Source organism: Coregonus lavaretus (genome assembly GCF_964263955.1).
Source record: "Coregonus lavaretus genome assembly, chromosome: 1".
Taxonomy (NCBI): domain Eukaryota; kingdom Metazoa; phylum Chordata; class Actinopteri; order Salmoniformes; family Salmonidae; genus Coregonus; species Coregonus lavaretus.
In genome coordinates, this window is record NC_139988.1 from 61,049,608 (window position 1) to 61,073,862 (window position 24,255).

The following is a 24,255-nucleotide window of genomic DNA, read 5'->3' on the forward strand; positions in this document are numbered from 1 at the left end:
TGCACGAAATCTAATATCAAGGAAGCCTCGAGGTTTTGCTCGCCTGAGGTAGAGTATCTCATGATAAGCTGTAGACCACACTATTTACCTAGAGAGTTTTCATCAATATTTTTCGTAGCTGTCTATTTACCACCACAAACCGATGCTGGCACTAAGACCGCACTCAATGAGCTGTGTAAGGCCATAAGCAAACAGGAAAACGCTCATCCAGAGGCGGCGCTCCTAGTTGCCGGGGACTTTAATGCAGGGAAACGTGTTACCAGCATGTTAAATGTGCAACCAGAGGAAAGAAAACTCTAGATCACCTTTACTCTACAGACAGAGATGCGTACAAAGCTCTCCCTCGCCTGACCATAATTCTATCCTCCTGATTCCTGCTTACAAGCAAAAACTAAAGCAGGAAGCACCAGTGACTCGGTCAATAAGGGAGTGGTCAGATGACGCAGATGCGAAGCTACAGGACTGTTTTGCTAGCACAGACTGGAATATGTTCCGGGATTATTCCGATGGCATTGAGGAGTACACCACATCAGTCACTGGCTTCATCAATAAGTGTATCGATGACGTCATCCCCACAGTGTCCATGCGTACCCCAACCAGAAGCCATGGATTACAGGCAACATCCGCACTGAGATCATCAGCTGTTCCGGGTTTACTGTATGATCACGCTCTCTGTAGCCGATGTGAGTAAGACCTTTAAACAGGTCAACATTCACAAGGCCGCAGAGCCAGACGGATTACCAGGACGTGTACTCCGAGCATGCGCTGACCAACTGGCAAGTGTCTTCACTGAAATTTTCAACCTGTCCCTGACTGAGTCTGTAATACCAACATGTTTCAAGCAGACCACCATAGTCCCTGTGCCCAAGAACACTAAGGTAACCTGCCTAAATGACTACAGACCCGTAGCACTCATGTCTGTAGCCATGAAGTGCTTTGAAAGGCTGGTCATGGCTCACATCAACACCATTATCCCAGAAACCCTAGACCCACTCCAATTTGCATACCGACCCAACAGATCCACAGATGATGCAATCTCTATTGCACTCCACACTGCCTTTTCCCACCTGGACAAAAGGAACACCTACATGAGAATGCTATTCATTGACTACAGCTCAGCGTTCAACACCATAGTGCCCTTAAAGCTCATCACTAAGCTAAGGACCCTGGGACTAAACACCTCCCTCTGCAACTGGATCCTGAAAATCCTGACAGGCCGCCCCCAGGCAGTAAGTGTAGGTAAGAACACATCTGCCACACTGATCCTCAACATGGGGGCCCCTCAGGGGTGCGTGCTCAGTTCCCTCCTGTACTCCCTGTTCACCCATGACTGCATGGCCAGGTACGACTCCAACACCATCATTAAGTTTGCAGACGACACAACAGTGGTAGGCCTGATCATTGAGAACGGTGAGACAGCCTATAGGGAGGAGGTCAGAGACCTGGCCGTGTGGTGCCAGGATAACAACCTCTCTCTCAACGTGATCAAGACAAAGGAGATGATTGTGGACTACAGGAAAAGGAGGACTGAGTACGCCCCCATTCTCATCGACGGGCTGTAGTGGAGCAGGTTGAGAGCTTCAAGTTCCTTGGTGTGCACATCACCAATAAACTATCATGGTCCAAACACACCAAGACAGTCGTGAAGAGGGCACGACAAAGCCTATTCCCCTTCAGGAGACTGAAAAGATTTGGCATGTGTCCTCAGATCCTCAAAAAGTTCTACAGCTGCACCATCGAGAGCATCCTGACTGGTTGCATCACTGCCTGGTATGGCAACTGCTCGGCCTCCAACCGCAAGTCACTACAGAGGGTAGTGCGTACGGCCCAGTACATCACTGGGGTCAAGCTTCCTGCCATCCAGGACCTCTATACCAGGAGGTGTCAGAGGAAGGCCCTAAAAATTGTCAAAGACTCCAGCCATCCTAGTCATAGACTGTTCTCTCTGCTACCGCACGGCAAGCGGTACCGGAGCGCCAAGTCTAGGTCCAAAAGGCTGCTTAACAGCTTCTACCTCCAAGCCATAAGACTCCTGAACAGCTAATCAAATGGCTACCCAGACTATTTGCATTGCCCCCCCCTCCTCTTTTACGCTGCTGCTACTCTCTGTTTATTATCTATGCATAGTCACTTTAACTCTACGTACATATTACCTCAATTACCTCAACTAACCTGTGCCCCCACACATTGAATCTGTATATAGCCTCGCTACTGTTATTTTACTGCTGCTTTTTAATTATTTGTTGTTGTTATTATTATTATTATTATTATTATTATTATTATTATTTAACACTTCTTTTTCTTAAAACTGCATTGTTGGTTAAGGGCTTGTAAGTAAGCATTTTACTGTAAGGTGTATTGCGCATGTGACAAATAAGATTTGATTTGATTAACATGTATCTTGTTACAAAATACCAAATACCCTGATGTATCAAAATAAACTACAACACTGGTGCCAAAACATTTATTTAATTAAAATATGTGTATTTTGTATTTTCAAAATACAGAAAATACATTTGCCTCCTTAAATGAATTATAAAACATTTACATTACTTATGACCCTTGGCTAACACCAATAGCCCAGACAATTGGCACAGTTCATAGTGTTAGTCTTCAGAGCTTTGTGGCCCCCTAATACTCCAAATTTGCAGCATTGGTGTCAGAAATTCGATACTGTGCAAGAAACTCAAGGCATGGAACTCACTTCCCGAATGAGAGTGAGTGTACTGATAGTGTGGCATAGGCAATAACATAGTGCTTTTGCTTTCAAAGTCAAATTCACTTTCCCCTTTTGGACCAAATTCACTGCATTATTCTCACTCTGGAAGTGTATCCTTGTGCTTCAACTTTCTTTCAAGCTCCTCCACTCATCCACCAACCCCTCACATGGCGTCACACAATAACGCCATAAGACTTCTGATACCAAGTCAGCAAATTTGAGGTGATAGGGTGCCACAAAATTGTGAACTGCTTTTGATATTGTTATTTTGAAAGTATTTTGAGCATTTTGAAAATACTAAATAGGCTACCATTCTCTGAAGTCTCTTGTTACAAATTACATGTTGATTTTTTTCAGGCCATTCAAATACAAATGACAAAATAATAATTGAAAAAAATAATGTACTTTAAATACATGAAACAAAAATACTGCCCATCTCTGCACTTACACATATACCATCTCTGTACTTACACATATACACATATACACATATACACACACACACACACACACACACACACACACGTATAACTTGATCAAGGGCTCCTCCTGCTGGTCAAGAATGACCTTGTTTAAAAAAAATTCTGTCATCATTCTCTATTTCTACAAAAGACATATAAAACATGTACTGATATAAATATCCATAATGTATGTCTGTCAGGACTTGAAGGGTCGTATGCAGGAGGTGATGACCCAGGAAGTATCCGATGTGTTCAGTGACACCACCACCCCCATTAAACTACTGGCCGTGTCTGCGACTGCCCCCCCAGAGGCCCCGCACAGAGAGGAGGTACTGTCTGTCTGTCTTTCTGTCTGTCTGGCAGTATATTTCCTATCTATCTATAATGTTGTGTTGCGTTACGGTCAGTGTTTGTTTAGGCTAATTTGTGTGTGTGTGTTGCAGGTGTTTGATGAGCGTGCTGGTAACTTTGAGGCCCATGCGGGTCGCCTGGGCGCAACAGCGGAGAAGGCGGCGGCCGTGGGATCAGCCAATAAGAACACAGTTGAGGGAATACAGGCTACTGTTAAACACACTAGAGAACTCACTCCACAGGTACGTGTGTGTCCCCAGGGACTTAGACTTTAGACAGACACAACAATGATGTTGATTATGAGTGTGTGTGTGTTTGTGTGTGTTCAGGTGACCTCCGCAGCTCGCATCCTGTTGAAGAACCCAGGTAACCAGGCGGCCTACGAACACTTTGACACCATGAAGAACCAGTGGATCGACAATGTAGAGAAACTCACTGGTAACACACACACAGACACACACACACACACATGCATGCATGCATATGCAACCACACACACACGCACGTGGACACACACCCAAAGGTTTCTGAAGGCTGTGTACTGTATGTTTCACTCTTCCTCATGCCTCTTTGTGTGTGTGTGTGTCTGTGTGCGTGCATATGTGTCTGTCTGTGTGCTTGCATGCGTGTGTGTGCAGGTCTGGTGGATGAAGCCATAGACACCAAGTCTCTGCTGGATGCGTCTGAGGAAGCAATCAAGAAGGACATCGATAAGTGTCGTGTCGCCATGGCGAATGTACAACCGCAGATGCTAGTTGCCGGGGCGACCAGCATAGCTCGGCGAGCCAATCGCGTACTACTGGTGGCGAAGAGAGAGGTGGAGAACTCAGAGGACCCAAGGTTCAGAAAAGCAGTGAAACGTGCATCAGATATACTCAGCCACACTATATCACCTATGGTTATAGACGCTAAGGCTGTGGCCGGAAATATACAGGACCCAGGTACTTACACGCACGCACACATGCACACATATATGCCTTGTTTCTACCGCTTGTATGTACAGAATTTGACTGTAATTCATGCCCCTACTTCTCCCACTCAGCCCTCCAGAAGGCCTTTTTAGATTCTTGCCTCAGAATTCTGGCTGCTGTTGGGAAGGTCAGAGAAGCCTTCAGCCCCCCGGAACCAGACTTCCCCCCTCCACCCCCAGACCTAGACAAGCTACACGTGAGTACAAACACACACACACAGACGCAGTGTTACACAGTTAGACTCTTGAACTGTTTCAGCATCAGACATTGATAATTAAAACAAGAAAAACAATGCTTTCTGACTTCATGCCTCATCTCTCCGTCCATCCAACAGTCTTTCTGTCTGTCCGTGTGTCTGTCTGTCCCCTCCAGGTGAGTGATCAGGAGCAGGCCCCCCCTAAGCCCCCCCTACCAGAGGGAGAGGTGCCCCCACCCCGCCCCCCACCTCCAGAGGAGAAAGAGAGAGACCGAGATGAAGACTTTCCAGAGCAGAAGGCAGGAGAGCTGCTCAGTGAGCCCATGATGGTGGCTGCTAGGCAACTACACGACGAGGCACGCAAGTGGTCCAGCAAGGTCAGCACACACACACACACACACACTGTACATACATTCACTGCTCTAGTGTTAGGGTGCTAGCCATTAGCTTTAGTGCAGCTGTAAGTATGTGCTAGTGTGTGTGAGTGTGTGTTAGTGCTAGTGTTCATGCAATCAGCATTCATGCATTTCCCAGACAGAAGTAGACCTACTGTATAGGGTTTAGCTGTGCTAGTAGGCCCTACCAGTGGTATTACTGTGGTAATGCAGTCTTAGTACCAGTGGTAATGTAATCTTATTACCAGTGGTAATGTGATTATACAGGGTTTAGTACAGGGTTTTACTGCAACTACTGTATTATGCTCTACAGAGGAAGGGTTGGTTATGACAAATAGGAGACATGTGGAGGGGTTGGGTATGACAGAGGCGGTTCTCTGATGTCCTGTGTGTCTCTACTCTGAGTTGTGCAATAAAGGGATTTCTCCAACACGTCTGTGTTGCTGAAATATGGAGATCTGGGAGCTGATTCCAATTTCAGACGAAAACTGGAAACTGTCATCTGAGAAAGGTGTCTGCATGCTGTGTCTCCAAACTAACCTTCCAACAAGAGTAGGGTTGCAAAATTCCCTTAACTTTCTGATTTCGGGAATCTTCCAACCAGGATTTCTGGAAAACCTGGGAATTTTGGGAAAGTTCCCGGAATTTTTTAACCCTAAACAGGAGGACTAGAACAGAACAGTCTTACAGAGTCTGGACAAAAACACAATTCTCGCTCCTCTGTCAGAGTCAATATTGGTTTGGATTCTGTCAACTACACAACATTGAAACAACTCTTCAATACTTTTGTACCTGTCTGTACCTGTATCTAAATGAACACTGTAGCCCAGGCTGACTCCCTCTCTCCCTGCCACCCTGCCCCAGCTCTCCTCATTGCTACCTGCCTAGCCCAACTCTTTCTTCCCCTCCTCTCTCCTCCCTGATAGAACTGTCTGCCTCTTCTCCTCTCTCTCTTCTTTCCCTTCTCCCCCAGTGGTAGTATCGCTTTTTTCCCTCCCTCCTCTCATTCCTCCTCCTCCCCTGACTGTAGACTTCCTCTTGTCCTTCTCTCCATCCAATGCCTGTCATACAAACGTCCTACTTTCTACATGCTGCCTCCCCACCCCTCTTATCCTCCCTAACCCATCCTCTTCCCTCACCCCTATCCCTCCTACTCCCCTCCCCTCCTCTCCCCACCCACCCCCAGCCTAAGGAAGAGGAGGGTGTAGAGGAGGTAGATGATGAAGACGAGTTTACTGACGGTGAGGATGACTATGAGCCAGAGCTGTTGATGATGCCGTCAAACGGCAATGCCGTAAATCAACCCATCCTTGCCGCAGCCCAGTCACTTCATCAGGAGGCACGCAAGTGGTCCAGCAAGGTATAGGACACGCCCCCAAAGGCCCCTACTGGCCACTGCATCCCCTCTGCACCCAGCTCTGCATCCTGCTGTTGGAAAAGTCACATACTGTTACTATGGGAACATGTAACTTACTGTTACTATGGGAACTTGTAACTTATTGGGACTAAGTTTTCAGAAAGGTGTAGACTACGTCCTGACTGCATCCCATCTGCACCGTTACTATGGAAACCCTCTGCTCTGCATCCTGCTGTAACCATGGGGACATCCAATCAGCTGTGGCTGCTGCATTACTCCTGGACACTTAGTTGACACACAGTTGTGTTTACATTGTGTTGTTGAGGTCTTGATGTTGTGTTGAGGTTATGTTAAGGTTGCCTGTGAGGATTGTTGTTGGAATGGCACCTTTGTTGCACCTGCTGGATAAACTGATACTGGCTTCTCAAGTCCCTCCCTTGGGTAACTAAGTGGTTTAGAGGAGGAGCCAGTCGCTCTGACTCTGCCTCTGTCCAACCTGTGAAGCCAAGGATCACAGTTTCTCAATACTTTCTGGGTGATGTAGTTTCTGGCTGCCTGCTGTTGGTATGATGACACTTCCTGCTTTGCCTGATGATAAATATTAACCTCCCCCTGACCATCATCACATGGTATAACCTATCAGCGCTGAATGTTTTACAGTGTTGTAAAACATTCTAAATAAAGCTCAAGAAAACGATATAACTTTTGGACTAAACTGTTTTCATTACACATGATCGTCAACCATTGAAGATCAATGTCTGAGAACAGAAATGTATGAAAGACTATTAACACAGAGGCATGGAGAAGTGGAACGTGAAACACTGAGTACAAGGAGTACCCCACCCATCCACTATACTAACCCCCTCTTTCCCATTGTCCCTCCCCCCAATCTCCCCCATCACACTAACCCCTATCTCCCCGTCCCCTTCCTCCACAGGGAAATGACATCATAGCGGCGGCCAAGAGGATGGCGTTGCTGATGGCTGAGATGTCCCGGTTGGTTCGCGGCGGTAGCGGTAACAAGCGGGCTATGATCCAGTGTGCTAAAGACATTGCCAAAGCCTCGGATGAGGTCACCAGGCTGGCCAAAGAGGTGGCCAAGCAGTGTACTGACCGACGCATCAGAACCAACCTGCTGCAGGTACACATACACACATGCGCACGCACATACAAACACGTGCCTGCACGCACACACACACACTCACTCAGGGGGTGTAACATACTGTTTATGTGTCCAGGTGTGTGAGCGTATCCCCACCATCAGTACTCAGCTGAAGATCCTGTCAACAGTCAAAGCCACCATGCTGGGACGAACCAACATCAGTGAGGAGGAGTCTGAACAGGTGAGAAAGAGAAAATTAAGAAAAAAAGACGAGTGATATGTACAGTAAATTATTGTAAAAACATATACAGTGCCTTCGGAAAGTGTTCAGACCCCTTTACTTTTTTCACATATTCTTACATTACAGCCTTATTCTAATATGGATTTTAAAAAACAAACAAATCTGCAGCAATCTACACACAATACCTCATAATGACAAAGCGAACACAGGTTTTTAGAAATGTTTGCACATTTATTAAAAATAAAAAACAGAAATACCTTATTTACATAAGTATTCAGACCCTTTGCTATGAGACTCAAAATTGAGCTCAGGTGGATCCTGTTTCCATTGATCATCCTTGAGATGTTTCCACCTGTGGTAAATTTAATTGATTGGACATGATTTGGAAAGGCACACACCTGTCTATATACAGTTGAAGTCGGAAGTTTACATACACTTAGGTTGGAGTAATTAAAACACGTTTTTCAACCACTCCACAAATGTCTTGTTAACAAACTATAGTTTTGGCAAGTCGGTTAGGACATCTACTTTGTGCATGACACAAGTAATTTTTCCAACAATTGTTTACAGACAGATTATTTCACTTATAATTCACTGTATCACAATTCCAGTGGGTCAGAAGTTTACATACACTAAGTTGACTGTGCCTTTAAACAGCTTGGAAAATTCCAGAAAATGATGTCATGGCTTTAGAAGCTTCTGATAGGCTATTTGACATCATTTGAGTCAATTGGAGGTGTACCTGTGGATGTATTTCAAGGCCTACCTTCAAACTCAGTGCCTCTTTGCTTGACATCATAGGAAAATCAAAAGAAATCAGCCAAAATAATTGTAGACCTCCACAAGTCTGGTTCATCCTTGGGAGCAATTTCCAAACTGTTTGGCCATAATGACCATCGTTATGTTTGGAGGAAAAAGGGGGGACTTGCAAGCCGAAGAACACCATCCCAACCGTGAAGCACGGGGGTGGCAGCATCATGCTGTGGGGGTGCTTTGCTGCAGGAGGGACTGGTGCACTTCACAAAATAGATGGCATCATAAGGAAGGAAAATTATGTGGATACAGTGAGGGGAAAAAAGTATTTGATATCCTGCTGATTTTGTATGTTTGCCCACTGACAAAGAAATGATCAGTCTATAATTTTAATGGTAGGTTTATTTGAACAGTGAGAGAAAAAAAATGTTATCAATTGATTTGCATTTTAATGAGGGAAATAAGTATTTGACCCCTCTGCAAAACATGACTTAGTACTTGGTGGCAAAACCCTTGTTGGCAATCACAGAGGTCAGACATTTCTTGTAGTTGGCCACCAGGTTTGTACACATCTCAGGAGGGATTTTGTTCCACTCCTCTTTGCAGATCTTCTCCAAGTCATTAAGGTTTCGAGGCTGACGTTTGGCAACTCAAACCTTCAGCTCCCTCCACAGATTTTCTATGGGATTAAGGTCTGGAGACTGGCTAAGCCACTCCAGGACCTTAATGTTCTCCTTCTAGAGCCACTCCTTTGTTGCCTTGGCCGTGTGTTTTGGGTCATTGTCATGCTGGAATACCCATCCATGACCCATTTTCAATGCCCTGGCTGAGGGAAGGAGGTTCTCACCCAAGATTTGACGGTACATGGCCCCGTCCATCGTCCCTTTGATGCGGTGAAGTTGTCCTGTCCCCTTAGCAGAAAAACACCCCCAAAGCATATTGTTTCCACCTCCATGTTTGATGGTGGGGATGGTGTTCTTGGGGTCATAGGCAGCATTCCTCCTCCTCCAAACACGGCGAGTTGAGTTGATGCCAAAGAGCTTGATTTTGGTCTCATCTGACCACAACACTTTCACCCAGTTCTCCTCTGAATCATTCAGATGTTCATTGGCAAACTTCAGACTGGCATGTATATGTGCTTTCTTGAGCAGGGGGACCTTGCGGGCGCTGCAGGATTTCAGTCCTTCACGGCATAGTGTGTTACCAACTGTTTTCTTGGTTACTATGTTCCCAGCTGCCTTGAGATCATTGACAAGATCCTCCCGTGTAGTTCTGGGCTGATTCCTCACCGTTCTCATGATCATTGCAACTCCACGAGGTGAGATCTTGTATGGAGCCCCAGGCCGAGGGAGATTGACAGTCTTTTGTGTTTCTTCCATTTGCGAATAATCGCACAAACTGTTGTCACCTTCTCACCAAGCTGCTTGGCGATGGTCTTGTAGCCCATTCCAGCCTTGTGTAGGTCTACAATCTTGTCCCTGACATCCTTGGAGACTCTTTGGTCTTGGCCATGGTGGAGAGTTTGGAATCTGATTGATTGATTGCGTCTGTGGACAGGTGTCTTTTATACAGGTATCAAGCTGAGATTAGGAGCACTCCCTTTAAGAGTGTGCTCCTAATCTCAGCTTGTTACCTGTGTAAAAGACACCTGGGAGCCAGAAATCTTTCTGATTGAGAGGGGGTCAAATACTTATTTCCCTCATTAAAATGCAAATCAATTTATAACATTTTTGACATGCGTTTTTCTGGATTCTTTTGTTGTTATTCTGTCTCTCACTGTTCAAATAAACCTACCATTAAAATTATAGACTGATCATTTCTTTGTCAGTGGGCAAACATACAAAATCAGCAGGGGATCAAATACTTTTTTCCCTCACTGTATATTGAAGCAACATATCAAGACATCAGTCAGGAAGTTAAAGCTTGGTCGCAAATGGGTCTTCCAAATGGACAATGACCCCAAGCATACTTCCAAAGTTGTAGCAAAATGGCTTAAGGACAACAAAGTCAAGGTATTGGAGTGGCCATCACAAAGCCCTGACCTCAATCCTATAGAACATTTGTGGGCAGAACTGAAAAAGTGTGTGCGAGCAAGGAGGCCTACAAACCTGACTCAGTTACACCAGCTCTGTCAGGAGGAATGGGCCAGAATTCACCCAACTTATTGTGGGAAGCTTGTGGAAGGCTACTCGAAACGTTTGACTGAAGTTAAACAATTTAAAGGCAATGCTACCAAATACTAATTGACCCATTGGGAATTTGATGAAATAAATAAAAGCTTAAATAAATCATTCTATCTGCTATTATTCTGACATTTCACATTCTTAAAATAAAGTTGTAATCCTAACTGACCTAAGACAGGGACTTTTTACTAGGATTAAATGTCAGTAATTGTGAAAAGCTGAGTTTAAATGTATTTGGCTAAGGTGTATGTACATTTCCGACTTCAACTGTAAGGTTCCACAGTTGACAGTGCATGACAAAGCAAAAACCAAGCCATGATGTCGAAGGAATTGTCCGTAGAGCTCCAAGAGGATTGTGTCGAGGCACAGATCTGGGGAAGGGTACCAAAACAGTTCTGCAGCATTGAAGGTCCCCAAGAACACAGTGCCCTCCATCATTCTTAAATGGAAGAAGTTTGGAACCACCAAGACTCTTCCTAGAGCTGGCCGCCCAGCCAAACTGAGTAATCGGGGGAGAAGGGCCTTGGTCAGGGAGGTGACCAAGAACCCAATGGTCACTCTGACAGAGCTCTAGAGTTCCTCTGTGGAGATGGGAGAACCTTCCAGAAGGACAACCATCTCTGCAGCACTCCACCAATCAGGCCTTTATGGTAGAGTGGCCAGACGGAAGTCACTCCTCAGTAAAAGGCACATGACAGCCCGCTTGGAGTTTGCCAAAAGGCACCTAAAGACTCTCAGTCCATGAGAAACAAGATTCTCTGGTCTGATGAAACCAAGATTAAACTCTTTGACCTGAATGCCAAGCATCACGTGTGGAGGAAACCTGGCACCATCCCTACAGTGAAGAATGGTGGTGGCAGCATCATGCTGTGGGGATGTTTTTCAGCGGCAGGGACTGGGAGACTAGTCAGGATCGAGGCAAAGATGAACGGAGCAAAGTACAGAGAGACCCTTGACGAAAACCTGCTCCAGAGCGCTCAGGACCTCAGACTGGGGAGAAGGTTCACCTTACAACAGGACAACAATCCTAAGCACACAGCCAAGACAATGCAGGAGTGGCTTCGGGACAAGTCTCTGAATGTCCTTGAGTGGCCCAGCCAAAGCACAGACTTGAACTCGATCTAACATCTCTGGAGAGACCTGAAAATATCTGTGCAGCAATGCTCCCCATCCAACCTGACAGAGCTTGAGAGGATCTGCAGAGAAGAATGGAAGAAACTCCCCAAATACAGGTCTGCCAAGCTTATAGTGTCATACTCGAGACGACTCGAGGCTGTAATCGCTGCCAAAGATGCTTCAACAAAGTATTGAGTAAAGGGTCTTAATACTTATGTAAATGTGACATCTGTTTTTTAATTCTAATAAATTAGCAAACATTTCTAAAAAAAAATATATGTTTTGTCATTATAGGGTATTGTGTGTGGTTGATGATATTTTTATTTTATTTAAATCAATTTTAGAATATGGCTGTAACCTAACAAAATGTGGGAAAAGTCAAGGGGTCTGAATACTTTTCGAAGGCACTGTATATATCTTCAACCCTGTTTCAACTCCCTTGCTCCCCAAAGTCTACAGTGTTTAACCTGTATCTCGCTCTCCCTCCAATCCATCCAGGCTACAGAGATGCTGGTCCATAATGCCCAGAACCTGATGCAGTCAGTCAAGGAGACGGTGAGAGAGGCCGAGGCTGCTTCCATCAAGATCCGCACCGATGCAGGCTTCACCCTGCGCTGGGTACGCAAGACCCCCTGGTACCAGTAACACACACTGGTGGCAACACACACACACACACACACACAAACAGGTGTAGTTTTACGGCATACTCTGTATGTGTAGTTAGTAGAGTACAGCTAACAACTTCCCTGTTTAAATAAGCTTGAGTTGTTAGCTCCAAAGTTCAATTTATCCGTTACCATGGTATTATGTAGGACGACAGCTTTAATATATATTTTTGGGATGTTGGGTTTCAAGGGTTTATCCAAAATCCAAGTATATATTTTTTTGCATGAAGAGGTTTTCTATTTTCTAACCATGGTGACTTTTTTACCTGTCCCATTCTAAATTAATGTCAGAGTTCACAGAAGTTTACTTTTTATCTAGTCTGAGCTGTTGGGGTTTCTTATTTTTACATATATTTAATTTTGTTTAATGGCTGACAGCACTGTTGGAAGTGTTTTAGCCACCCGAGTATCACTCCTTTATGTTTACTGAGTGGTGGAACCACTGGTCTTAACAGGACACTGACATTAAGGCCAGGAAACACCATAACCAACGTCGGCTGTGCGCAGCAGACGGTCGTCCTAATGCTTCAAAACATCGCTTATTTTATTCTACATGCTGAATCACCACAATTCATCAACACCCAGCAGGTGATCAATCTACTGCGCACCACCGATGTTTGTTATGGTTTGTTATCTTATTGCTTTTTCTGAGATTTATCTAACAGGAGATATGTATTACACAGCAGTGCTTGAAGTGGAATAAAAAGCTGGTGTTGGGGTTTGTATTTTAGAGCTGGTATTTTATAAGTAGTGACAGTATATTCAGGTAGTAGAAAAGGAGAGGTGCTAGTTCTCTGAAGCGGTCAGTTCTGGCCCACTTCAACCACTGGTACATAATGTGTGCGTCCTAAATGGCACCCTATTCCCTATATAGTGCACTACTTTTGACCACAGCCCTATGGGCCCTGATCAAAAGTAGAGCACTACATAGGGAATAGCATGTGACGTACACAGGGACAGCTTTGTTAGTATGATGGTATGATGTTAGTATGATATGAAGTGAGTGATATGCTATTTATTGACTTATGGAGGCTGTCAAGCTGGCGTGTGGGTTGGTGCTCAAGGGATGTTTCCTGTGTTTTTACTGAATTTTATTTGACATGATGTCACAAACAACGCCAAAGACTTTGTTTTACGGCACTGTATATGAACATACACTATATATACAAAAATATGTGGACACCCCTTCAAATTAGTGGGTTCGGCTATTTCAGCCACACCCGTTGCTGACAGGTGTATAAAATCGAGCACACAGCCATGCAATCTCCGTAGACAAACATTGGCAGTAGAATGGCCTTACTGAAGAGCTCAGTGACTTTGAACGTGGCACCGTCATAGGATGCCACCTTTCCAACAAGTCAGTTCATCAAATTTCTGCCCTGCTAGAGCTGCCAGGGTCAACTGTAAGTGCTGTTATTGTGAAGTGGAAACGTCTAGGAGCAACTAAGGCTCAACCACGAAGTGGTAGGCCACACAAGCTCACAGAACGGTAACGCCGAGTGCTGAAGTGCTTAAAAATCGTCAACACACTACCGATTTCCAAACTTCCTCTGGAAGCAACATCAGCACAAGAACTGTTAGTCAGGAGCTTAATGAAATGTGTTTCCATGGCCGAGCAGCCGCACTCAAGCCTAAGATCACCATGTGCAATGCCAAGCGTCGGCTGGAGTGGTGTAAAGCTCGCCGCCATTGGACTCTGGAGCAGTGGAAACGCGTTCTCTGGAGTGATGAATCACGCTTCACCATCTGGCAGTCCGACGGACAAATCTGGGTTTGGCGGATGCCAGGAAAACGCTACATGCCCCAATGCATAGTGCCAACTGTAAAGTTTGGTGGAGGAGGAATAATGGTCTGGGGCTGTTTTTCATGGTTCGGGCTAGGCCCCTTAGTTCCAGTGAAGGGAAATCTTAACGTTACCGAATTCAATGATATTCTTGACGATTCTGTGCTTCCAATTTTGTGGCAACAGTTTGGAGAAGGCCCTTTCCTGTTTCAGCATGACAATTCCCCCATGCACAAAGTGAGGTCCATACAGAAATGGTTTGTTGAGATCGGTGTGGAAGAACTTGACTGGTCTGCACAGAGCCCTGACCTCAACCCCGTTGAACACCTTTGGGAAGAATTGGAACTCCGACTGCGAGCCAGGCCTAATCGCTCAACATCAGTGCCTGACCTCACTAATGCTCTTGTGGCTGAATTGAAGCAAGTCCCCGCAGCAATGTTCCAACATCTAGTGGAAAGCCTTCCCAGAAGAGTGGCAGCTGTTATAGCAGCAAAGGGGGGACCAACTCCATATTAATGCCCATGATTTTGGAATGAGATGTTCGACGAGCAGGTGTCCACATACTCTTGGTCATGTAGTGTATGATATGACAACCTTAAAAGCACAATTAATGCAGATGTAAAGATCAAGTTAGAAAACACTGAATGTACTCGAGTTTAGAAGAACCTTGTTTTCTGGAGTTCAACAATGAAATAAGATTGTTTTGCAGTGTGATTGTGATGCTGATTTAGATGATTATTTTCTGTATGATCCATGTAACAGTTGAACTGTTACTTTGGTACTTTTTCATGAGTGAACGCTAAAGCCAATCCTTACAGTTACACATCCCGTCCACCTTCTCTATCAGTGTGAGTGTGTTTATTTGTCTGTGATATGGGTTTATGTGTGTGTGTGTGTGTGTGTTTGCGTGCGTGCATGCGATTATTGGTATTAAGATGTAATGGTTAAGGCTGGTAAAGCACCACAGTACTGATTAGGGTAAAATAGCCTACTAGTTGGGTTTAAGGCTGGCAATACTATGGTTTATGCTGGTACAGTCCAGGTGGCTGTTCTAGAAATTTTGAATTTTATTTTTAGCCAGCTAACTTTCCAAAATTGCTTGAAATAACTTCATGTTTTTGAGAAATGTGACTGTTTATCAAAGTTTGCTGGCTAACTTGATAATCTCACTTTCTGGAATACCCCACTGTGCCTCCTGTCTGTTAACAAGCTTTATTTATGTTATTATGGTTACATATCGAGCATGTAGTCACTGAGCCCCCTGACCATGTTTAGGTGCAGTGTTAGGGTGTGTGCACACGGTTGGTGTGTGTGTAGGGTTAGGGTGTGTGTTCTGTGAATGTACGTATAAAACACTGCCAACACATAAATTGTGCCTTGGAATAATAAAGAAAACAAAACATTAAAATATATATTGTCTTTCATTTATATATTACATCTACAGTGCCTTCAGAAAGTATTCACATCCCTTGACTTTTTCCACATTCTGTTGTGTTTTAATTTTAAATGGATTTAAAAAAATGTTTTGTCACTGGCATACACACAATACCCCATAATGTCAAGGAGGAATTACAGTGAGCTCCAAAAGTATTGGGACAGGGACCATTTTGTTGTTATTTTGGTGCTGTACTCCAGCACTTTGAATTTGAAATGATACAATTACTATGGAGGTTATAGTGCAGACTGTCAGCTTTCATTTGAGGGTATTTTCATCCATATCAGGTGAACCGCTTACAAAATACAGCACTTTTTGTACATTGTCCCCCAATTTTTGGGGACCAAAAGTATTGGGGCAAATTCACTTATGTGTATTCAAGTAGTAATTAATGTGGATGCTATGTGTATTAAAGTAGTAAAAAGTTAAGTATACTGAACAAAAATATAAACACAACATGTAAAGTGTTGGTCCCATGTTTCATGAGCTGAAATAAAACATCCCAGAAATTGTCCAGCTTATTTCTCTCAAATGTTGTGCACAAATTTGTTTACGTCCCTGTTAGTGAGCATTTCTACTTTGCCAGGATAATCCATCCACCTGACAGGTGTGGCATATCAACAAGCTGATTAAACTGCATGATCATTACATAGGTGCACCTTGTGCTGGGGACAATAAAAGGCCACTCTAAAATGTGCAGTTTTGTCACAGAACACAATGCCACAGATGTCTCAAGTTTTGAAGGAGCGTGCAATTGGCATGCTGACTTCATGAATGTCCACCAGAGCTGTTGCCAGAGAATTTAATGTTCATTTCTCTACCATAAGCCGCCTCCAACGTCGTTTTAGAGAATTTGGCTGTACGTCCAACTGGCCTCACAACCGCAGACCACGTGTAACAATGCCAGCCCAGAACCTCCACATCCGGCTTCTTCACCTGCGGGATCGTCTGAGACCAGCCACCTGGAGAGCTGATGAAACTGTGGGTTTGCACAACTGAATAATTACTGCACAAACTGTCAGAAACCATCTCAGGGAAGCACATCTGCATGCTCGTCATCCTCACCAAGGTCTTGACCTGACCTCAGTTCGGCGTTGTAACCGACTTCAGTGGGCAAATGCTCACCTTCGATGGCCACAGGCACGCTGGAGGAGTCTGTACCGGGCAGATGGCCGACAGAGTGTATGGCGTAGTATGGGCGAGCAGTTTGCTGGTCAACGTTGTGAACAGATTACCCCATGGTGGCAGTGGGGTTATGGTATGGGCAGGCATAAGCTACGGACAATGAACACAATTGCATTTTATCTATGGCAATTTGAATGCACAGAGACACCGTGACGAAATCCTGAGGCCCATTGTTGTGCCATTCATCCGCTGCCAACACCTCGTTTCAGCATGATAATACATGGCCCCATGTAGCAAGGATCTGTACACAATTCCTGGAAGCTGAAAATCCCAGTCCCAGTTCTTCTATGGCCTGCATACTCACCAGACATGTCACCCATTGAGCATGTTTAGGATGCTCTGGTTCGACGTGTAAGACAGCGTGTTCCAGTCCCGCCAATATCCAGCAACTTCACACAGCCATTGAAGAGGAGTGGGACAACATTCCACAGGCCATAATCAACAGCCTGATCAACTCTATGCGAAGGAGATGTCGCGCTGCATGAGGCAAATGGTGGTCACAACAGATACTGAATGGTTTTCTGATCCACGCCCCAACAATTTTTTTTAAGGTATCTGTGACCAAGAGATGCATATCCGTATACCCAATTGTGAAATCCATAGATTAGGGCCTAATGAATTTATTTAAATTGACTGATTTCCTTATATGAACTGTAACTCAGTAAAATCTTTGAAATTGTTCAATGTTGCGTTTGTTTTTGTTCAGTGTATTTGGTCCCATATTCATATCACACAATCACTACATCAAGCTTGTGACTACAAATTAGTTGGATGCATCTGCTGTTTGTTTTGGTTTTGTTTCAGATAATTTTGTGGTCAATAGAAATTAATAGTAAATCATGTATTGTGTCATTTTCGAGTCACTTTTATTGTAAATAAGAATATAATATGTTTCTAAACACTTCTACATTAATGTGGATGCTCAAATGATTATGGATAATCCTGAATGAAATGTGAGTAATGATGAGTGAGAAAGTTGCAGAGGCATAATATCATACCGCCCAAAAAATGCTAACCTCCTCTCTTATTGTAATGGTGAGAGGTTAGCATGTCTTCAGGTATGATATTTGTGCGTCTAACTTTCTCCCTCATCATTATTCAGGATTCATTCAGGATTATCCGTAATCATGGTAGCATCCACATTAATTACTACTTGAATACACATAAGTGAATTTGTCCGAATACTTTTGTCCCCTAGAATGGGGGGGACTATGTACAAAAAGTTATGTAATTTCGAAACGGTTCACCCGATATGGATGAAAATACCCTCAAATGAAAGCTGACAGTCTGCACTTTAACTCATATTCATTGTATCATTTCAAATTCAAAGTGCTGGAGTACAGAGCCAAAACAACAACAAATGCGTCACTGTCCCAATACTTTGAGCTCACTATGTTTTTCAAATGATTTACAAATTAATGAAAAGTCAATAGGTATTATACCACTTATGGCAAGCCTAAATAAGTTCAGGATAACATTTTTTGCCCCTTTCATAATTATTTTGGTCCTGACAAATCTCTCCTGCCGGTGACGAGCATACCCATAACATGATGATGCCACCACAATTATTAAAATATATGGAAGGTTCACTCTGTGATGTGTTGTGTTGGATTTGCCCAAAACCTAAACTTATGCATTTATGCTAAAAAGTTAATTTGTTTGCCATGTTCTCTTACAGTATTCCTTAAATGGTCTTTTTGCAAACAGGAAGGATGATTTGGAAAGGATTTTTTAGCATATGCTTTCTTCTTTCTACTCTGTCATACAGGCCAGTAATGGGGAATGAATGCAATGTTTTTGATCCATCCACAGATTTCGCTCAGCTCAGCCAGTGAACTCTGTGGCAGTTTTAAAATCATCTTTGGCCTCACAGTGATATCCCTGAGCAGTTTCTATTCTCTCCCATAGCTCAGTTAGGAAGGACAGCCAGATCCTCTCAGTACCCAGGTGATATGATACACCATCAACAGCTTATTTACCATACTTGTCCATACACCAGGCGGTGTCAGAGGAAGGCCCTAAAAATGGTCAAAGACTCCCTAGTCATAGGCTGTTCTCTCTGCTACTGCACGGCAAGCGGTACCGGAGCACCAAGTCTAAGTCCAAGAGGCTTCTAAACAGCTTCTACCCCCAAGCCATAAGACTCCTGAACATCTAATCAAATGGCTACGCAGACTATTTTATTATTTGTTACTTTTATTTCTTATAAAAAAATGTATTTAATGTTTTTTAGGTATTATTTTTTTTTAGGAATTCTTTCTTAAAATTGCATTGTTGGTTAAGGGCTTGTAAGTAAGCATTTCACTGTAAGGTCTACACCTGTTGTATTCGGCGCATGTGACAAATACAATTTGATTTGATTTGAGATATCTGCATGGGCTGCATCTCAATCCACCGCATCCGTCTATGGTGGCCTTCCGCATCTGCGGTGGAAGGTGGCCGAGCTACAGCGGTGTTTGTCAGACCATGAGACATCCCGAAAATCGGTCTTCTCATAAAAATGTCCATAGCGTCTGAACGGTTTGGCCTACACACTATGGAAAGGGGAGATGCTTACAAACATGATGGTGTTCTCCGTTTTGCTCTACAACCCCCACAAGTATCACGGGACTAGTCTGAAGTCAGTACCGTTGATGTGCCAACCTCTGTAGTGTCTGAACCGTTTTGGCTACAAACTAAATGTGACACATTGTGAAAAGGGGAGATTCTCACGAACACAAAGGTGTTCTCCGTTTTGCTATACGACCCCCACAAGTGTCACGGGACTCGACTGAAATTAACCTGTACCGGTTTTAAAAATTTGAATGGAAGGGGTTAAATGTGTGTACAAAATATATATACTGTATACACTACCGTTCAAAAGTTTGGGGTCACTTAGAAATGTCCTTGTTTTCAAAAGAAAATAAAAAAATGTGTCCATTAAAATAACATCAAATTGATCAGAAATACAGTGTAGACATTGTTAATGTTGTAAATGGCTATTGTAGCTGGAAACAGCTGATTTTTTTATGGAATATCTACATAGGCGTACAGAGGCCCATTATCAGCAACCATCAGTCCTGTGTTCCAATGGCACGTTGTGTTTGCTAATCCAAGTTTATCATTTTAAAAGGCTAATTGATAATTAGAAAACCCTTTTGCAATTATGTTAGCACAGCTGAAAACTGTTGTGCTGATTAAAAAAGCAATAAAACTGGCCTTCTTGAGACTAGTTGAGTATCTGGAGCATCAGCAATTGTGGGTTCGATTACAGGCATAAATTGGCCAGAAACAAATAACTTTCTTCTGAAACTTGTCAGTCTATTCTTGTTCTGAGAAATGAAGGCTATTCCATGTGAGACATTGTCAAGAAACTGAAGATCTCGTACAACGCTGTGTACTACTCCCTTCACAGAACAGCGCAAACTGGCTCTAACCAGAATAGAAAGAGGAGTGGGAGGCCCCGGTGCACAACTGAGCAACAGGACAAATACATTAGAGTGTCTAGTTTGAGAAACAGACGCCTCACAGGTCCTCAACTGGCAGCTTCATTAAATAGTACCCGCAAAACACCAGTCTCAACGTCAACAGTGAAGAGGCGACTCCGGGATGCTGACCTTCTTGGCAGAATTTGTATTAAGACATTGAATTCAATAATAAATAAATAATATATATATATATATATATATATATATATATATATATATACACATTCAAAAATATTGAATTCAAATAAAGTTTCTGTTGGCACTGAAATTGCTCCATAAGCATACTGAAAATCTATGTAATAAATCTACAGAAACAGACAGAAAATAACATTTGTCTTCTCTACAGCAAACTCTTGTTACTTGATCTGGGGAGTAATGTCATCTTTAACTGCAGTTCAATAGAACCTTATGAATACAGGTGACAGCGTAGGTGAGAGAAATTTAAGCCACCCTACTGTCCTTCACCCTGTCGTATGTGCACCCATTTTGTACAATACCTGAAGACAAGCTGACATGGCTATGAATTCATCCATTTATGTTTGTTCCCGATAGGGGTTTTTCTGATTAGTTTAGCCTACCCCACGTCATTTTATATAAAGCCTTTAGAAGTTGTCGTTTGTGGGACGAATGTTTCTATTGAGCAAAATATTTGTTTGAGTTGGACTTCTGTGTTTGTGAAAAGCTAAACAATAGAATGGTATTCTGCTGTGGCATGATGCATAGACATGAGGGGTGCATTTAAGAATGTTTCATAATGACGCGGAATGTTCTGCTGCTGCTGATTATAGTAACTACATTTACATTTTAGTCATTTAGCAGACACTCTTATCCAGAGCGACTTACAGTTAGTGATAGCATACTTTTTTCATTTTTTTCATACTACATGCAGAGAGAGCTGTAAGAAACACGGTTCAATTAAACTTTATAAATGTGAGGCTTGGGCACACTTTCAATTCAAACTTTATAAATGTGACACTTGGATACATTTTCTGTTCAATCTTTATTTAAGACTTGATGGTGAAATCCAGGTTCAGATGCAGGTTCCCTTCAGTTTCACTTCAACATTGGACCTGTGAGTTAGTATTTGTGCAAAGACACTACAAGTGTCATTACACATTATGACACAGTCATAATCATGTCATAATATCATAACAGCTCAAATAAAACTTGTCATAACATGATCATAACACTGTCATGACCCATATATTTACACCTACATTTACATTTACATTTTAGTCATTTAGCAGACGCTCTTATCCAGAGCGACGTGTAATATATTGCATTATTTTATGGCTGTTTATGACACCTACATAAGTGTCAAACCCCACATTTATTCAAATTAGTTTTTTCTCTGGCAAGAAGTTTCCTTTCATTTAAAAGTTTGTTTCTTAAATCCTTCGTAGTTGTTGAATTGATTTGAATGTTTTTTTCATATTTTAAATAACTTGTAAAAATTTAACTTTATGACAGTCATGAAGCATTATGACCATCCTGTGTCACTTTACTTGGACTAAGAAAATACACCTTATGACACTGTCAATAAGCATTATGACCATCATAATCATATAAGCCAGATAGGCCTATCACGTACATGCCCTGATATCAGTCATCAGTCAAAAAGAGGGTGTCGTGTCCTGCTCCTGAAATCTGCCCCTGCATTCATACCAGCATTGGGGTAGGTGCATGTCTGACATCAATGTGTGCGCGATTACAATCATTTAATATGGTCAATTTAAAACATATATATATAACAAACATACTGTTGACACATAGGCTACAGTGTAATGGAATGTTTTGCCTTGTGTGGTAGGTAGGTTTTGTGGGTTTTGACACTTATGTAGGTGTCATAACCAGCCATAAAATAACGCAATATGTCACAACAGGTCTAAATATGTGTCATGACAGTGTTAGGACCATTTTATAACAGGTTATGACAAGTTATGTTAGCTGTTATGACATGATTATGACCGTGTCATAACATGTTATGACGCTGGGTGTAAAGTGTTACCGACTTATCACAGTGATGAGGCATCTGACTATATACACTCAACACCACATGTATTTGGACAGTGAAGCAACATTTTTATACTTGGCTCTATACCCCAGCATTTTGGATTTGAGATCAAATGTTTCATATGAGGTGACAGTACAGAGTCAGAGTTTAAGGTATTTTCATACATATCTGTTTTACCGTTTAAAAATGAAAGCATTTTAGTCCCCCCATTTGAAGAAGTCATAAGTATTTGTATTCAAGTAGTCAAAAGTTGAGTATTTGGTCCCATATTCCTAGCACGCAATGACTAGATCAAACTTGTAACTCTACAAACTCGTTGGATGCATTTGCAGTTTGTTTCAGGTTATGTTTTGCCCAATATGAACTGACTGGAGTAATTTTCTTTCTAAGTGATTACACTGAACAAAAATATAAACACAACATGTAAAGTGTTGGTCCCATGTTTCATGAGCTGAAATAAAAGATCCCAGAAATGTTCCATACGCATAGAAAGCGTATTTCTCTCAAATGTTGTGCACAAATCTGTTTACATCTGTTTACATCCCTGTTAGTGATTAAACAGCATGATCATTACACAGGTGCACCTTGTGCTGGGGACAATAAAAGGCCACTCTAAAATGTGCAGTTTTGTCACAAAACATAATGCCACAGATGTCTCAAGTTGAGGGAGAGTATAGTTGGCATTCTGACTACAGGAAGGTCCACCAGAGCTGTTGCCAGATAATTTAATATTATTATCTCTACCATAAGCCACCTCCAACGTCGTTTTAGAGAATTTGGCAGTACGTCCAACCGGCCTCATAGCCGCAGACCACGTGTAACCACGCCAGCCCAGAACCTCCACATCCGGCTTCTTCATCTGCGTGATTGTCTGACCAGCCACCCGGAGAGCTGATGAAACTGTGGGTTTGCGCAACCGAAGGATTTCTGCACAAACTGTCAGAAACCATCTCAGGGAAACTCATCTGTGTGCTCGTCGTCCTCACCAGGGTCTTGACCTGATTGCAGTTCGGCGTAGTAACGGACTTCAGTGGGGAAATGCTCACCTTCAATGGCCACTGGCACGCTGGAAAAGTGTGCTCTTCACAGATTAATTCCGGTTTCAACTGTACCGGGCAGATAGCAGGTCATGTGGGTCAGCAGTTTACTGATGTCAACGTTGTGAACAGAGTGCCCAATGGTGGCGGTGAGGTTATGGTATGGGCAGGCATAAGCTTCCATTTTATCGATGGCAATTTGAATGCACAGAGATACCGTGATGCGATCCTGAGGCCCATTGTCGTGCCAAACATCCGTCGCTATCACCTCGATTCAGCATGATAATGCACGGCCCCATGTAACAAGGATCTGTACACAATTCCTGGAAGCTGAAAATGTCCCAGTTCTTCCATGGCCTGCATTCTCACCAAACATGTCACCCATTGAGCAAGTTTGGGATGCTCTGGATCGACGTGTACAACAGTGTGTTCCAGTTCCCACCAATATCCAGCAACTTCGCACAGCCATTGAAGAGGAGTGGGACAACATTCCACAGGCCACAATCAACAGCCTGATCAACTGCTGTCGCGCTTATATTTATATTTTTGTTAAGTGTAGATAAGATGTTTCTGAACACTTCTAAATTAATCCTGAAAAATGCTATGATGATCTTTGCGCCTCTAACTTTCTTACTCATCAGTATTCACGAATAATTCATGATTATCCATAATCATGGTAGCATCCACATTAACCCCAACCTCTACTCTAACCCCAACCCTCTATGGGAAAATGCCTATTGTGTATCAGGCATGACATAAATCCCAGCTAGCACATTTGGTTCCTTGGAAGTTGTTGGAATGTAAGCTTTTGATTTCCCATTGGT

The 24,255-nt window shown here is 43.0% G+C and overlaps 1 protein-coding gene across 2 annotated transcripts in view; it reads left to right on the top strand.

Moving 5' to 3' along the window:
* The window catches only part of LOC311140906 (vinculin-like), a gene marked incomplete at both ends in the record, with an annotated part of 59,976 nt that extends 47,486 nt beyond the window's left edge, over nucleotides 1-12,490 (top strand). The window contains 10 exons of one of the 2 annotated variants that reach the window (XM_084176178.1): nucleotides 3,381-3,509; nucleotides 3,624-3,773; nucleotides 3,861-3,969; nucleotides 4,170-4,472; nucleotides 4,574-4,698; nucleotides 4,875-5,102; nucleotides 6,280-6,453; nucleotides 7,388-7,591; nucleotides 7,689-7,793; nucleotides 12,344-12,490. In XM_084176178.1, coding sequence (XP_084032304.1) covers nucleotides 3,381-3,509; nucleotides 3,624-3,773; nucleotides 3,861-3,969; nucleotides 4,170-4,472; nucleotides 4,574-4,698; nucleotides 4,875-5,102; nucleotides 6,280-6,453; nucleotides 7,388-7,591; nucleotides 7,689-7,793; nucleotides 12,344-12,490 — 1,674 coding nt within the window. The remainder of the gene's footprint in view (nucleotides 1-3,380; nucleotides 3,510-3,623; nucleotides 3,774-3,860; nucleotides 3,970-4,169; nucleotides 4,473-4,573; nucleotides 4,699-4,874; nucleotides 5,103-6,279; nucleotides 6,454-7,387; nucleotides 7,592-7,688; nucleotides 7,794-12,343) is intronic. The other variant, XM_084176179.1, reaches the window with a different exon arrangement.
* Between the last annotated feature and the right edge of the window lie 11,765 nt (nucleotides 12,491-24,255).